The sequence below is a fragment of the Leptinotarsa decemlineata genome, unplaced genomic scaffold (assembly GCF_025532065.1).
Source record: "Leptinotarsa decemlineata unplaced genomic scaffold, Ldec_3_MD MMD2_tig00026314_RagTag_RagTag, whole genome shotgun sequence".
Taxonomy (NCBI): domain Eukaryota; kingdom Metazoa; phylum Arthropoda; class Insecta; order Coleoptera; family Chrysomelidae; genus Leptinotarsa; species Leptinotarsa decemlineata.
Window position 1 is genome coordinate 1,947,165 of NW_027412684.1, and position 15,521 is coordinate 1,962,685.

The following is a 15,521-nucleotide window of genomic DNA, read 5'->3' on the forward strand; positions in this document are numbered from 1 at the left end:
TATTCAAGAATGAACATGAAACTATTGCCCTTTCAGAGTTATGATTAAATTAAGTTGCAACTAGTCCATAATCCAACAGACATTCTTTCATCCGGATGGTAACAAAAGCTTATTTTTTCAATATGAAAGAAAATTCCGAAATGATAGAAATGGACAATAATGTAAAAGGAAGTAAATATACTGAAAATATAATCTTAACCATACAATACCTTTTTGAAACATGAGAATTAAAACTTTCTAAATGTTTATAGCACTTTCATTTGTAACTAACGTTACTGCAGTTTCGTCCTACAAGAACATTTTCAAACGAATGATCTAATTAACAATGTACACTCTTATATATCTATACAACCACTGTCGATAATAATAGCTGGTCCTTAATGACTTTATTACCTATCTGAATTTTGTTCACGTGTAACAATGTAGGAGTTCTAATTTGAAAACCGGCCAGTAGACCAAGTCAATTTGGTCATTTAGTAGGTTACATCCGCAATGCTTATGTTTATGCATTTCCAAGTATTACAAATAATTCCACACAATATCATCTTTACAATCAAAAATAATTTCAATTTGACATAATATACCTATATATATAGGAGCTACTTCCTCTTCGCAGTCGGACTATTTAAAATGTCAAACTAAAACTCTTTGTTTACTTCTATTACTACAAATTAGGACTAATAATTATTACCTTTGAGATGAGAAATCAATTATCACCTCTCGGTTGAAAACCCTTGAAATTCTCGACTTTAGTAGATTATTCACAGTTCGGCAACAACGTCTAATGCACTGACTACGCGAACATCGAGAGGGGCCGCGACGTCACGGTGCACACCCCCCTCGAACCCCCCGACGAACAGGCGCGTCGAACGCAGCGCGACAGTGTGTTCTCAAAATGGCAGACGGGTTGTGCACGGGTGGCCCGATCGGAGATGTTATCGAAAAAACTGCAGTGAATGTTATTGACAATGCCGTAGTTTGTGAGACGAATGACAGTATGGACGTTCCGTCGAGTGAACAAGTGAAAAACTTTTATGCGAACAGTGATAGTGCGAAGTTATTTGCTAAGTTGTGTGCGAAGGATGGATCCAAACATGAAGGATTCCTGTCTTGTGAAGAAGATTGCCGGAAGAAGAGATGCGTCGACAGATATGACAGCTCCGAATCTTCAGACAGGTAAGTGGATTGTTTGTTGTGCTCGTCCAGCGATTTGTTTACACCGTTTCATTCAGTAAATTCGGGAGTTTTGCAATCTCTGCACGGTCATTACCGTTGTCAGTCGTGGCCTTTACCTTAACCGAATAGCGTAAATTGAAATTGAGAGTGCACTCGTTTTTCAACTGGTTTTTACTTTCGAGAATACGATTACGTACTTGTCTGAAGTCAATGACACTTTTATTCGATTATTATCGGGTATTCCTTTCGCGGAATCTTCGTTTTTTATTAACTTCCTTTGTAGGAATGTATGCGATTCTTATACCTGAAACTAGTTTGCTGCGCCTTCTTGACGATTGTGCAATGCGATAAAGATTCCATCTGTTTCAATGTGTTGTTAGGAAGGGTGAATTCGATCGACAGGTTGTTTTTGAATCCTGACCTCAATATGTACTTAGAATATGTTCAAAATGTCATTTGAATAACTCCACTTTGCTGAAGGGTAGCTAAATGCTAATTGACTGATGGGTGTTTTTGTTTTGGTGTTATTTACACTGACACATGTCACTTCAAAACGAGATTAAAAACAGTTCACACTCTCTGATCTTTTTCAAAAAAAAATGTACCGACAAGGACGTAAATTTAGCGAGTCTGAAGTGCCTTCCTAGAGAACCAATAGTAACGAATTGTGTTTCACATGGACCAATGGGTGAATTAATCTTTAAGTGCGCATCACTGAATTTACTTGCTTTATTGTCGACAGTTGTCAAACTGGAGAAAGGCATTACTAGTTACTAATTTGACATTTGGTTTACTTGTCAACTTTTACCACTGTTTTCAAATCTCACCGCTATTTCAATATCACCCTATTAGTAATGCTTGCGGATCACCAACCAGAATTCTGGTGACTTTTGTACGCATTTTATATGGGTACGCAACAACAAACAACCTGTACTTAAAAAAATTTGACATTTGTTCTTTTTTCATTTGTTACTCAGTTTTTGAATGGTGATCCATCGAACACTGATGAGAAATCGCTTTCTGTGAATCTGCAGCTTGCACTTGTCGAGGCTGGTGATAGGTGAATTATTATTCAGCGTACTCAACGATAAAATTCATTAACACAAAACACAATGACGAACATTACACGAAAAAAAGAAAATAACAGGGTAACCTCGAGGAACTAACGCTAAGTCTCTTCTCGATCAGCGAGGGGACTATAGTGCGAGTTTAGTTCTTGGCGGAAACCCCTGAATAAGAAATAGTTCTCGGCCGAAATCTCAGAACTGAATGAATGCAACGGCTAAGTATCTCTTGAAAAATCACCACTGGTCGGGGTCATTAATTTAGTCAAGAAAGGTCAACCACTTGGGCCCTTGTCTTAATCTATGAGAGTGTTAACAATGAGTATCTACTGGAAACATCCCAAATGGTTTTTCTAAATATCCATCTGTTTTTTCGACAATAAACTTTCTTTTCGAGAGAAGAGAAGTAAAAATAAAATAATTAACATAAAAAAAATAAGCAGATGGATATTTTGGGCGACTGCTCGATAATAAAGTTATGAAAAGTTAATTTCTTAACAAGAATTTATAATACAAAAATAAAAATCAGTAACGAACTGAACTGTTTCTAAACTAAAAAACCTACACTGCAAGCAGAAAACTACCCCTTTATCTGAGAAACTTGTGAAAAAAGGAATGTCTACCTAATCTTTTGATAACTTGTATGAATGTATTTTTTCTTTGTTAAATAAAAAAAGCGGAAATTATTAGGATGATTTATTGGACTTGAATACAAAATGAACCTTCCAGGTCGAGCTCTTGAACATTTCAAGAATCAATTATATTGCCCTATCTCAATTCGATTATTCATCAATAGGTAGATTAAGTTCCTGGGGCGTGTAAAAAAGTTTGAGTAGTGCTTTCACTATTCTGAAAATAAATTTCCCATGAAAAAATTTACTTTCGATGTATATGTATGGACGGGACTATTTTGAGTGGTGAGGCAGTTGCGGTGGTTCGATTGTTGGCCCATCGGCGCAGGGAAGATGTAATAAGTGAATTAATATTAATAGTATATTGTGTAACAAGTGCGTGAAGCTTATCTTTACAAATGGATAAACGGCTTTACGTCGTGGATAGCCGTGGTCATATGCAACTTTGCCCTAAGTTGCTTACTTTAGAATGTACTGTTTTTCAGGTGGCGTATGACCACGACTATTTCCTGAATATCACTATAAATATAATATATTAGATACATTAAAATGTATTTGGTGTGATTTTTTTTTTATTTATTTACCCGCATCAACCTTCAAGGTTATTAGCGGTTTGACATAGTATTTTACAAAAGTTATTTACAATTTATGTAATATCTTTATGTCGGATAAGAATGAGATGAGTGGTTGTATATAACAGCTCATCCCTAAGATGTCCTTGAGATTTTCCGCTAAGTTATGCTCCAGCCTTTCCGCATAGTACATTAGACACTCTACTAATATTTATGTGTTTTACTGAGAGGTCTGTTTTGCATATATTGAAGGATGGTTTTTGTTTTCCAGTTATTAGATATTCATGAGTGAGCCTTGATGACCGAGGCGAAGTCTGGTGATAGCTAAATATTTGATGGCTTCTGACTTTAGTTAAAATTTGTAAGGTGTTGAAATGATTTGTTTTATTTCAGCTAGTTTGAAGGATTGTTGGGACCATACGTGTTGCCACGTGTCAAGCACTTTGTTTTTGATGAACACTTTGAGGTCACTGGGTGTTGTTCTTGTTTCTGTCATGGCATCTGCTTGTTGCGCACCTTCTTTCGCACTTTGATCGGATTTTTCGTTCCCACTAATGCCGATATGGGATGGAACCCATACTATAGCAACCTTCTTTCGTCTTTGTAGTACTCGAAAGAGCTCACATTTGATTAGTTTAACGATGTGGTGATGGGTATATATTTTCCGTATGGACTGGATGGAGCTCAGAGAGTCGGTTATTATAACGTATTTCGGGTAATCTGTTTGTTGCATGAAAGTGAGAGCTTGAAGAATAGCATATAGTTCTCCGGTAAACACGCTGCAAGTACTGGGGAGTTTATATTTCATGGTGGTTACATGAGTGATGACTGCTGTTCCTAATTCTTCGTTCATTTTCGAAGAGTCGTTATATATTTGCAAATAGTCTGGATCTTTGTCCGTGATTTCGGAAAAGTGCTTTTTAATCACAATGTTGTTTATTCTTGCTTTGTCGTATGTTGTGAGGTCAGTATTCATCGAAACGGATTGGCTCGTCCACGGCGGTGGAGTTATGATGTTTGTGAGGATAGGCGGTAAGTGGGAAAGTTCGATTTCTTGCAGGTACTGTTTGATTCTTTCTGAGAAAGATAATTTGGATTTGTTGTGGTTTACGATTCGGTTGGCATGGAATGAGGTTTCTGTGAGGGACGAAATATGTACAGCGTATGACAAACTTAATATCTTTCTTCTTGTTGTTAGCGAAGACTCTCCAGTTTCTGCGGGAAGACTTTAGATAGGGGTTGTTATATATGCACCTGTAATTATGCGTAGGGTTGCGTTATGGATGCTGTCAAGTGACTTCAGGAGATGTGTCGATGCTGAGGTGTAAACTATTGATCCATAGTCGATTTTTGATCTGATTAAGGATCTGTAGAACTGTAAGAGAGTGACTCCTTCTGCTCCCCATTTTTTGTTTGCCAATAACCTAAGAAGATTTGGCCCCTTTTGACAGGAATTCGCAAGGTTGTTTGTATGATAAATATTGCATAGTTTGAACATAACAATTTCTTTTCTAATTTTAAGACCGTGATTTTTGTGCAATCAGGTTCTAGTTTTTGAAATTACTTTTTACTTAAATTGTTTTTGGATTGTAATTTCGTATTAAAGTACTTATTTGCTTTACATTTTTTGTTCATTTAGGTTTTGTTTTACATGTACTCTGAAACATAGGTTTGGAAACTTGAGAAACTTCTTAACCATTCCATTTCCTCAAGAGTTCCTGAGTTATGAAGATGTTTTATCAATTCAATGATGATAATAATAATCCATTCTTGTAAATGAAAAAATATTTACGTATTTACTTACGTATTTAATTACGTATTTTGGGTAGGCTTGGAGATCAAAAATGTTTAGCTCACATCTCGAGGCGCGATTTTGAAAATTATGTGATAATTGAGCTTATTCATTTGATACACAGCACAGCATCATTAACATTTTTTTTAGTTCATGATATTATATTCTCTAGAGGGCGCCATGTTCAATTCTTGGTGACGTCACATAGCCTATAACCAACAGACGATCAAGACGCTTTCAACGATATGTCATTTGTTAAATTACAATAAGTAAAAATATTTTTTCCGTCAGTATTGCGTGTATACTCTTTAGGATTTCAAGGTTTATAGTTGAATTTCATAAAAAATACTAAGCGACAATCAGTTCAAAACGGATGTTCCCTTTTAGAATGAAAAAAAGGTAATAGTGAACCATGTTCATCGGTCCGTGAGGATGTTACAAAAAAAAATTTCATCATTCCGCATATGGCTAGGAGAATCAATATTCTGGTTAGGAGCCAACGCATATATGGACACCGTGGAAGTAGTAGGTACCTAACCATTATCAACTGTTGAGTCGGCTTCATTTCGATTCATAACGTGCAATTACTAAAACAATATTTTCATAAATAATTCATCGGACGTCATTAAAGTTGAAAAGTTGTCAGCTACAAAGATGACGAGTCATTGACAGTGATTAAAATTTAAGAATTTGGTCGCAACTGGTGTTCCGATGAACGTACGCGGTTGATGACATGGGATGACCTCCCGTTCCACGGTTCATAAGTGAAACAAACATTTTCTTGATAATATCGAACATTGCTTTGCTTTTGGTGGCGAAGGTCTATTTGCTTTGCTTTCGGTGGCAAATATTTTTTATGTAGGTGCACAAGCAGTCTAGAACATATGAGAGCGGTGCTTGTACGAAAGTGGCGATTCTATTCGTTTGGAAAACGGCATCGATAGGTTTACTCTACATATTGGAGTGATAAGACGAATGTACTGTCATCATCCAAGCGATATATTGGATTTGAACATTAACCTTGGTTTTCGTAATTGACAAAATATGATGATTATTTGTTTGAAGCCGTTGTTGCATCGATTCCTATGTTACGGAAATCGGTTCAAAAGTTGCCATTGTGTCTATTAGCAACTGTTGACCGTGTTATTTTTTGCGGATTGCTGGTTGAACAATTCTGTTCAAATGGTGGTTTTCAAGAGAACTCTGCATAATAATCTCCACGAACATAACGTATGTAAAAACATAGTGAAAAGAATCCGCGCTCAAAAAATAAATAAACAGATGGTTCAAGAGTTTTTTTGCATCTAGTTACCTTCCTCGACCTTCACGATAAACCACCGTGAAACCATCATGAAATATGTTTGTATATTGATTTTCATTATACAAAATGTAACTGACATCAATTTCTTTCCCTTTTTATGAACAACATATCGCAACTAAGCAATAATTATCACAATAGGTGCAAAACGAGGTGCAAAATTATCTATTCATTCCCAATACTTGGGACATATTCCCCTGTTCCTGTAAAGTTGGCACAACCAAGAGTCATCTTTTCGTTTGAACTTGAAGTATATGGCTTTCCTGTCCAACCACTTTTTTATCTGGTTACTGGTCAAGACTCATCATTGTAGCTTCGAAGCTTACATATTGATTTGCTTGCTTACACCATTTCTCACCGTTACTGCGACAGTTGACCCAATAGAAACTTTCTCGAACTCGTGTTAAGGTGGTTTTGATGATTTTTTTTTGATGCTGAACTACTATGGAATTGTTGCAACACATCTTGACTTGAACTTTTGCAAATGTCAACTGGTTTCGAAGCAATTAGAGATCATTATCATTTTTCTGACTGTACTCAATTCACGAAGTTCTCCATACTCCAGCCTCACAGTTGTAATAGAGCTAGTAGAACCATTTTGGATTTTTACATTTATTTTCAGGCCATCATTTTGTACTTTGTTCCAAAATTTCAACTCTTTCAACATTTAATGGTGATATTGTGGTTCTAGCAGCTGTCGTCCCCGTACAAACGACAACCGTTGAACATCAAAACTCAAACGAGCTAAATAGTAATAGACCCGAAGTGAGGCCGTGCCTTCTGAATAGATATTGTTTCACTGGATTACTGCGCTTGCTATTGCTGCCACCGTGGCAGGAATAAAACTGATTGCTCTGCGCTCTCGAAAATTATTGAATTTTATAGGAGTTTCTTCATCTTCATCCCTACTTCCAGATATCCATTCTGCGATTTTACTTTTCAATAATATGTGTTGAGTCAGACGCGATTTTAAACGGAATTAGTCATTACGTATCAATTCACTATATAACTTCAGTTTACCATATTCTGTCATGAAAATAGAAAAATATATTTTCATGAGAGACGCACTTATGTTCCGTGGTGAGAACTTTTACTAACTCCCTACGATTACTATTGTTCGATCAGCAATATCTTAAATATGATCAGGGCGTCGCCATAGGTCATTGAATAATTGCATTGCTTTTCAATCAACCCGCCTTCTTCCTAAAATGGTCTATGGAAAAGCTGTAAACTTGAGGCGTGTCACCAATGTAGGTGTACACTTTTTTATATGAATATATTCATTCAATATTGATTTTATTTGAAATTATACTCGTATTAGATATTCGCAGATGTGGAGTTTGAAGTTAGTATTTGGATTAAACCACCAAAGGCGACTTTAATATTATTTCTTTGAAAAAATCAAACAATGTTGTAGAGTGCAAATGCTTCAGGATTAGCAAATCCTTTGGATTATTTTGTGAAAATTTCCTATTTTCTTGGTTAGCACCATTGCAAAATCAAATAATTTGTGGAACTGATTGAAGTAGAACAAAGTGTGCTGAAAGAATAGGCGTCTTGAATTTTTTATTGAATTAGGGTATAATATTTATTTTTCAAAAATGAAACCACAAAATTCAGGAAAGTCATTGTCAAGTTTAGGTGAAAGGTCATTTTGTTTCATCATACCTATTGAGAGAAAGAAATAGAAATGTTGAACATGCAAATTCAGTAGTTTTTAGTTGTTGGTGTGGATATTTACCCATTATTTATCATTCTGTATGTTTATTTTTGTGTTCATTTGTTTTGTAAACAAAATTTATCAGTTGAAGATTGAAAATTAGTAAAAACGTCAATAAAGTTCCTTCTTGACTAAAATTGGATTTATTGGGCTTGAGTTGATCAATTCTTCTCTCTCTTGTTGTGCAAACTGTACCCAAATTTTCTCAGCATCCAGTTATCTGCTGCCTCAAGAATGGAAAACCTTTGAGTGGAAGAAGTAAGCTTGCCAGTCTATGTCCTGAACTAAAAGATGAAATTATGGTTCTCTCTGGCTGAACAGATGTGTCAAAATGCTTGTCAAGAGATGTTAGTCAACCAGCTATATTGAGTCCAAAGCATGATTTCACAAAATTGCTCATCCATAATTATCATGAGAAATTTCTTCATAGAGGAATAGAACTGGTACTGAACGAACTCCGACAAAAATATTGGGTGCAGTTAGAGCAGTTAGAACAACATTTTCCAGATGTCTTAGATGCAGAATTGGAAGGAGTAAACCACTACCGCCCATTATGGGACAAATACCAGAAGAACGATTGAAAAGAGAAATCAGACCATTTGTCAATATAGGAATGGACTACATTGGACCAATTCTCGTGAAAATTGGTAGAAAAAGAGAGAAAAGATGGGGAGTTGTGTTTACCTGCCTTGCGGTGAGAGCCATCCACCTTGAAATAGCCCATAGTCTCAACACCGACTCGATCATTCAAGCAATATTTAGAATGGCTGCAAGAAGAGGACAACGATAATGGGACGAATCTTAGAGGTGCAAATACATCAAGCCATCGAAGAAATGGACCATTCCAGTTTAATTGATTTTATGTCTGGAAGAGGAATCACTTTCAAGTTTATCCATCCTTCTTCACCTCACATGGGAGGAGCTTGGGAGAGATTGGTTGGAACAGTAAAAAGAACTATTGGCAAAGTTATCCATGATCAAAGTCTTCGAGAGGAAACACTGTGAACCTTTTTTGCCGAAACAGAAAAATCGTAACTCTCGACCTTTGACGAGAGTATCGTCTGACCCTTTCGATGCAGAGTCACTTACTCCGAACCACTTCTTCATTGGTTTTTCTAGTGGTGATGGTGACTTAGTACCATTGAATCCAAGTGGAGAAGATATGTAAATGAGCCTTTTTCCTGAGAATAGTACAGCAAATGTGTCACGAGAGGCAGTACTAGTAGTAGGGACAAACAATAAACTATTCACATGTAAAACAGTGTTATTTACGTAATATTAATTTATTATTCAAGAATATAAATCTGATATAAAAAATTATTTTGTGCTAGTATAATGCCAACAAAGCATTGCTGTTTTGCGAATTGTACGTCGGATATCCGGAAGAAAACGTGTTTTTTATACCTTTTATAAAACCTCATAATAATGAGGTTAGATGTAAGAAATGGATACATGCTTCGAGGAGAGTGGATTTAACAGTGCAAAAAATAAACATGAAATTAATAGTAAATTTTTCATAGTTAATCACCATTGATTAGAATGAGATATAACCTCAATTATATTCATTATATTTAATTAAATTTATTTCATTACCATTTATATTTGATTCATATTTCACTCGGAAATAAGTCTGAAATTCATAATTATTTTAAATTTCTTTTATTACAGTTTGAATCTACCGCTACTCGTTTACTAAAGTCTGTATACTAACCTGTCTATTAATTCACTTTTTTCTTTTTAAATTACGGCATGCAAGCCAAAGTTTTAATGTTACAAGATTGTTATCTTTTACAGTTGCACATTTCAGTTTTGCTCCAGGAACATTTTCTTCTGTTAAAAACATTCTTTTTTAATTGTACTTAACCATATGTTTATATGAGGATTAGGCAGTGTTTGTCCCTACCGAACTACTAGCGCTGCTAGTGAGTGATTTTTCGTACTTCAGGAAAAAGGTTCATTGGAGCTAGAGAACAACTGAATACTCTAGCCGGGGGGAGAATGTTGATATTTATTCATTATTTATCATTCTCTATGTTTATTTTTGTGTTCATTTGTTTTGTAAACAAGATTTGTAAGTTGAAGATTGAAAATTAGTAAAAACGTCAAGTTTCTTCTTGACTAAAATTAGATTTATTGGCTTGAGTTGATCAATTCTTCTAAAAGAATAACAGTTGGTTTATATTTGAATATTTGAAAGAAAACCATTCATATCAAGATAATGAGAAAAATGTTATAAAAATCTGCTAACAAATGAATTTTAGTGTTTTTCCACTTTTAAGAATATTTCTAGAAATGGAATATTTCTAGAAATATTGATATTAATGTGTTTGTCTTCAGGAAATTATTAAATGTTCCGCCATTTTGTAGTAGGTGAAGATATTAACTTCATATTCTAGGGTTGTGAAGTATTCGTCAGGAGCTTCAAAATGATGTGTAACAAGACACCCCTTTCCATTTGATTTTTTTCCCAGATGGCGCCCAGTCGCCATTTTGAAAGTTTCATGTGTCAATTTCACTTCAAAATAAATTAGTCATGCATTAATTTCATTATCCCAAATTTCAATTTTTTGAGTTGACCCGTTCAAAAAATAAATGGGAGGAAATTAAAGAAAAGCACTGTAGATTTTTTGAACGTAGTTACCGATTACAATGAGAATGAGTCTCGCAGTTAATTGACATTTCAACAAAATTTGACACTTGCTCACTATACCTTTGCTTTTCATCAGTATCGAATTGAAATGTTTTCTGGCAGGTGAATCGGTAGAAGACTTGTGAAATGACCCGCAAGGTTACCCGATCAAGATACGTTATATTTTTGTGATGCCACTTGAAGACTACAACTTGTGAAACTCAACCAGTATCTCTAGACGATTTACATCAACGCTTTATTGCAAAATGTCGAATGAATAAACCGGTAATGCTTCAGCACGTCCGAAATAGCCTTCAAGCTTCTATCACTGTATTACCGTTTTGAAAACTTTTTGAAGTAGAAATATAGTTGTTAAACTTTTGAATGTTATGTATTTTCATTACCACCCTTTTGTAAGGTTATAACCTTTGACTGTTCTTTTTTTGTTCACAAAAATAACACTACGAACATTTTGGTGAAAAGTTGATGAAAAGTAATATTCTGTTTGTTGACATTATCTTATAACATCATTTTTCGATATCCACTACACTGAAAAAAGTAGAAATCGTTCGACAGAGAAATCGATGACTCCACTTAACCCCTAATCCCATTCAAGATTAAGTGTTGGATTACTCTCGGAAGAGGTGGAAGTAACAAGGTTGAAAATATACTTGAACGCCTTTTATGAGAAATGGCTTTGTTTCGTTTTCATTGGTCAACTCATGTATAGAATATATTTTACTTCGAGTTCAAAAATGCACTGATGTTCAACATCTTACAGAAGCCAGGTAGGTTTTAGGCCATCGAAGAGTTCAAAAGTAATGTGTACACTAGTCTGGTAATGCTGTGAAAAGCTGAAAGAACAAGCAGAGCTAAAAATTGACTCTGTTATTAGGTATATGACACATCAAATGAATAAGATGACGAGTATTTCAGACATGGACCAGTTGTAGAGTATGAAATGAGATTAGAAATGAAGATTTCTGGAAAAATATATCACCGAAAACACACACTGGAAATCTGGTATCTACAAGCTAACATGTGACTGACGAACTGCTTCAACAAAGTCGGGATTAGCTCGAAATAACTATAGGGACTTTTCATCAAGCGCTCCCTATTTTTTAATTAAAATAAAACAAACAAAGTGTGTGTGAGATATCATCGAACTTTCTTAATCCCTTGAAAGACCCATTGATGGCATGATGTGTGGAATATAACTTCGTTCAAATGTCCGCCACGGCTTTTCTGGGTGGAACGCACCCGGAACGTCCAATTTTCCTTGACTCTGACGCATAAATGCAGGCAAAATTTGACCGATGGCATGGGTTATGTTGGGTTTGAGGACAGCTGTCGTTTGTTGGGTTCAAATCGCATACACCTGCGACATGGGAGAACCCCACAAAAAATTTTTACGGAGTCAAATCACACGATCTCGGTGGCCATTTCACATCTCCTCCATGTGAGATGACCATGCCCTCAAATCGCTCGTGCAGAATATCCAATGTGTAAAATCTGTCTCTTTGTCTATTTTTCCATTAACCAGCTGTCTCCCCCTACGAAGGACAACTCTCAAAGTCAAAACTTGTGCGAGCTAAGGACTAACGTGTGATTCCTAAACACGGTTGGGACGATAGGAAGTGAAAATCGATCTTCCGGCCTTGTGTTGCACGTAGCGCCATCCTGTTGAAACCATATGTTGTTTGTGTCCAGATCATACAATTTAGGCCAAAAGAAGTTGGTAATCATCGACCTATAGTGCTCACCGTTGACAGTGGCGGCCTGGCCAACTTCGTTCTAGAAGAAATATGGACCGATGACGTCGCCAGCCCGGAATCCACACCAAACAGTGACTTTTTTGGAATGCATTGGACGCTCTTAGATCTCACGTGGATTGGTATCGTTCCAAATTCGGCAATTTTGTTTGTTCACGTTCTCATTTATACAGAAATCGGCCTTATTGCTAAATGATTTTTCTATTTCAGAGCCCATTCAGCGAACACACGTCGTTGTCTATGGTCGTTTACCTTCTGTTCCTGGGTCAGTTGAATTTTTTACGGGTGTAGGCCCAAGTCACAACGCAAAATTCGCCAAGTTGTGGCAACAGCGAGATGTTTTTGGCAGATATTGCGTTTCGTCGACATACGGTCGATCATTTACTGAACCAGTGGACTCAAATATGTCCACCATATCGCGAATAGTCTTCTCGGTAGGACGATTATAGCGACCGTCAAATGGACGAAGCGCGCTGTACATTGCCCGAATAGAACACCCATTTTAATAAAACAATTTTTTTTTGCACGTGTTGTTGAATGCGATATCCATCCATGGTGATTTGACAAAACAGACTGAATAAATGATAATAAATTTGACAGATGTAGCTTCAACAATATCATCGTTATCAATTGTCAATGTTCGAAAGTCCCTGTTGGAAGACCTTATAGTTGAAAACAAGAGCCTAAACACCAGACAACGCTGTTTCGACCCGCCCATCAGTGGTGCTAAGCTCAACCAGAAATGCATTGCTGGACTCGTTTACCTTTGATATTCGAGGATTGAGTTCTCTATTGATACTGTTGTAAATCATCCCCTCAAAGAATATAACAGCGGCCGCCGCTGGTCGTCATAATCAATTGTGACATGCTCTACTCGATGTGCAGTCACGGCCGTTCTAGACCTGGCGTTTCATCGAGAATAATGATACCAGCTTCTATGGAATTCCATATACGTAGTAACGTTTCGCTGACAGTGCGGTGCAGAGCGATCTTATAAGGCGATAGACATTTGAATAATAGTTGAAGTGTTCTTGTGTTAACAGTGAAATTAGGTTAAGTTTGATTATTATACAGTCTAGTCAATTATTGATATTGGTAAAATTTGACAGATGTAGCTTCAACAAGATTATCGTTATCAATTGTCAAAATTCGGTCCCTATTCATGCTACGTAACGTACATCCCATCTGTAGAGTATGAAACAAAGGGATATAAATAGTTCGCCATGTTTTTTTTCTGATTGATTCGGCCGTTACTTGATGAAGATCCATAGTAATTTCATAAACTACACCTTACGATTTGAACTCCACAAACTTTATTTGAGAAATATATCACGACATGTTTCGCTAACACACTAGCTTCTTCAACAGTGAAGTTCGTCATGTATTTTGCGAATGTCAGACACTGGATTACAGAAGGGAGGCAATTATGGACGACCCAAATTATATCTAGAACGATAAATATCCAAAAGACTATTTGTATAAAAAAGCAGGACCGCAGCAAAGCTTTTCTGCGCCATTTGTGAGTTTAAAAAATCTGCATCCTTCAATAGACAAGTTTTTAGAGTTTCTGTGAAATTGTTTATTGGTTTAATATAAAGACATCGTTATGATTAAAGAAAATCTCAACCTGAGTTCAACAATTATGTAGAATACTGACTGATTTGGTGTTACGTTGGGAAGGGGTACAAACTATTCGGGTGCGCCACTGAATAGCTACGGCCCTGCAAACTAGTACAGTGAACAAGAATATTGGAATATATATATTATGTCATGGAATGGATGGTTAGAAAAATGTAATAATCCCATGAGGCTGCAATGTTTTCGAAAACTCAGAAGAAATGACCCAAGTCAAACGACTCTCAAGATACCAAATGTATTATAAGCGCTGTTAGTGTAAATGAGATTAAAAGCGCTGTAATCGTTGTTAGTGTAAATGGGATTAAAATTTGTAAAAAAATATAATATTATATTCGTACCAACAGTTGTGGAACATCAATAAACATTATTGTTAGTAGATCACAACTCCTGCTTGCAGTAGTCCTGTCGATTCTGACATAACGTCAAGAATCACTCAGTAGATTATCAGCTGTCCAGGCGTGTCCCAACATCCTTCAAGGTCATCGGGGTTACACACTTGGCAGTTTCCTTGAATGTTATATTAATGAAAAAGATATAATGAATTCTAATTTTTATAGCCAACATTTCGATGGAATCAGAAGTAATATTTTTATTCCCTCGCTTAAGTTTAATGTCAAGGATTCTGGTTTGTTTACGTTACGTCGTGTTCGATTTATTATTTCTTATACTGGTTGTGGGGTTATTTATTACGCTTGAAAAAAAGACAGGTGGAGCTATAACGTAAAATAGCAATTTTTTTTTCAGTTATATTCAGAGTTATAAATATTTTCGGATTACCATATCTAACATGAATTATAAATGTATGTTTAAAATTTGACTTTTTTGGGAGATTGTTGACCAGAACTGCCAAAAAGGTATACATTAGTACACATACATTTCATTTTCGAAATTAACCGAAGAAATCCCACAAAAATTGTACGTCAACGAAACACTTTCATAAATTTTTTTTGGTTCCATTGAATATATCGCTATCATGCAATTCGTTAGAGTTTCGAAGAACAGTTAAGTCTGAATAGATTACGATTTGTTGAACAAAAACCTTCGAAGAAATAATGAAAAACAATCTAAAATGCTGATGCGACACTATGACATAAAAAAACTGTAGGCATGTATTAATAGGGGAGCCCAAGTAGGGATTTCGGGATTTACTAAAGCGCGGCAGATTAATATACAGGGGGATACCTTGTACCCGGTTAAGTACCTCCACC

At 36.0% G+C, this 15,521-nt stretch overlaps 1 protein-coding gene across 1 annotated transcript in view; it reads left to right on the plus strand.

Moving 5' to 3' along the window:
* The first annotated feature begins 895 nt into the window (after positions 1-895).
* Positions 896-15,521, plus strand: part of jing (AE binding protein 2 jing) — a 450,866-nt gene continuing 436,240 nt past the window's right edge. The window contains 1 exon segment of the mRNA XM_074181515.1: positions 896-1,176. Within this exon segment, the coding sequence (XP_074037616.1) occupies positions 896-1,176 (281 nt within the window).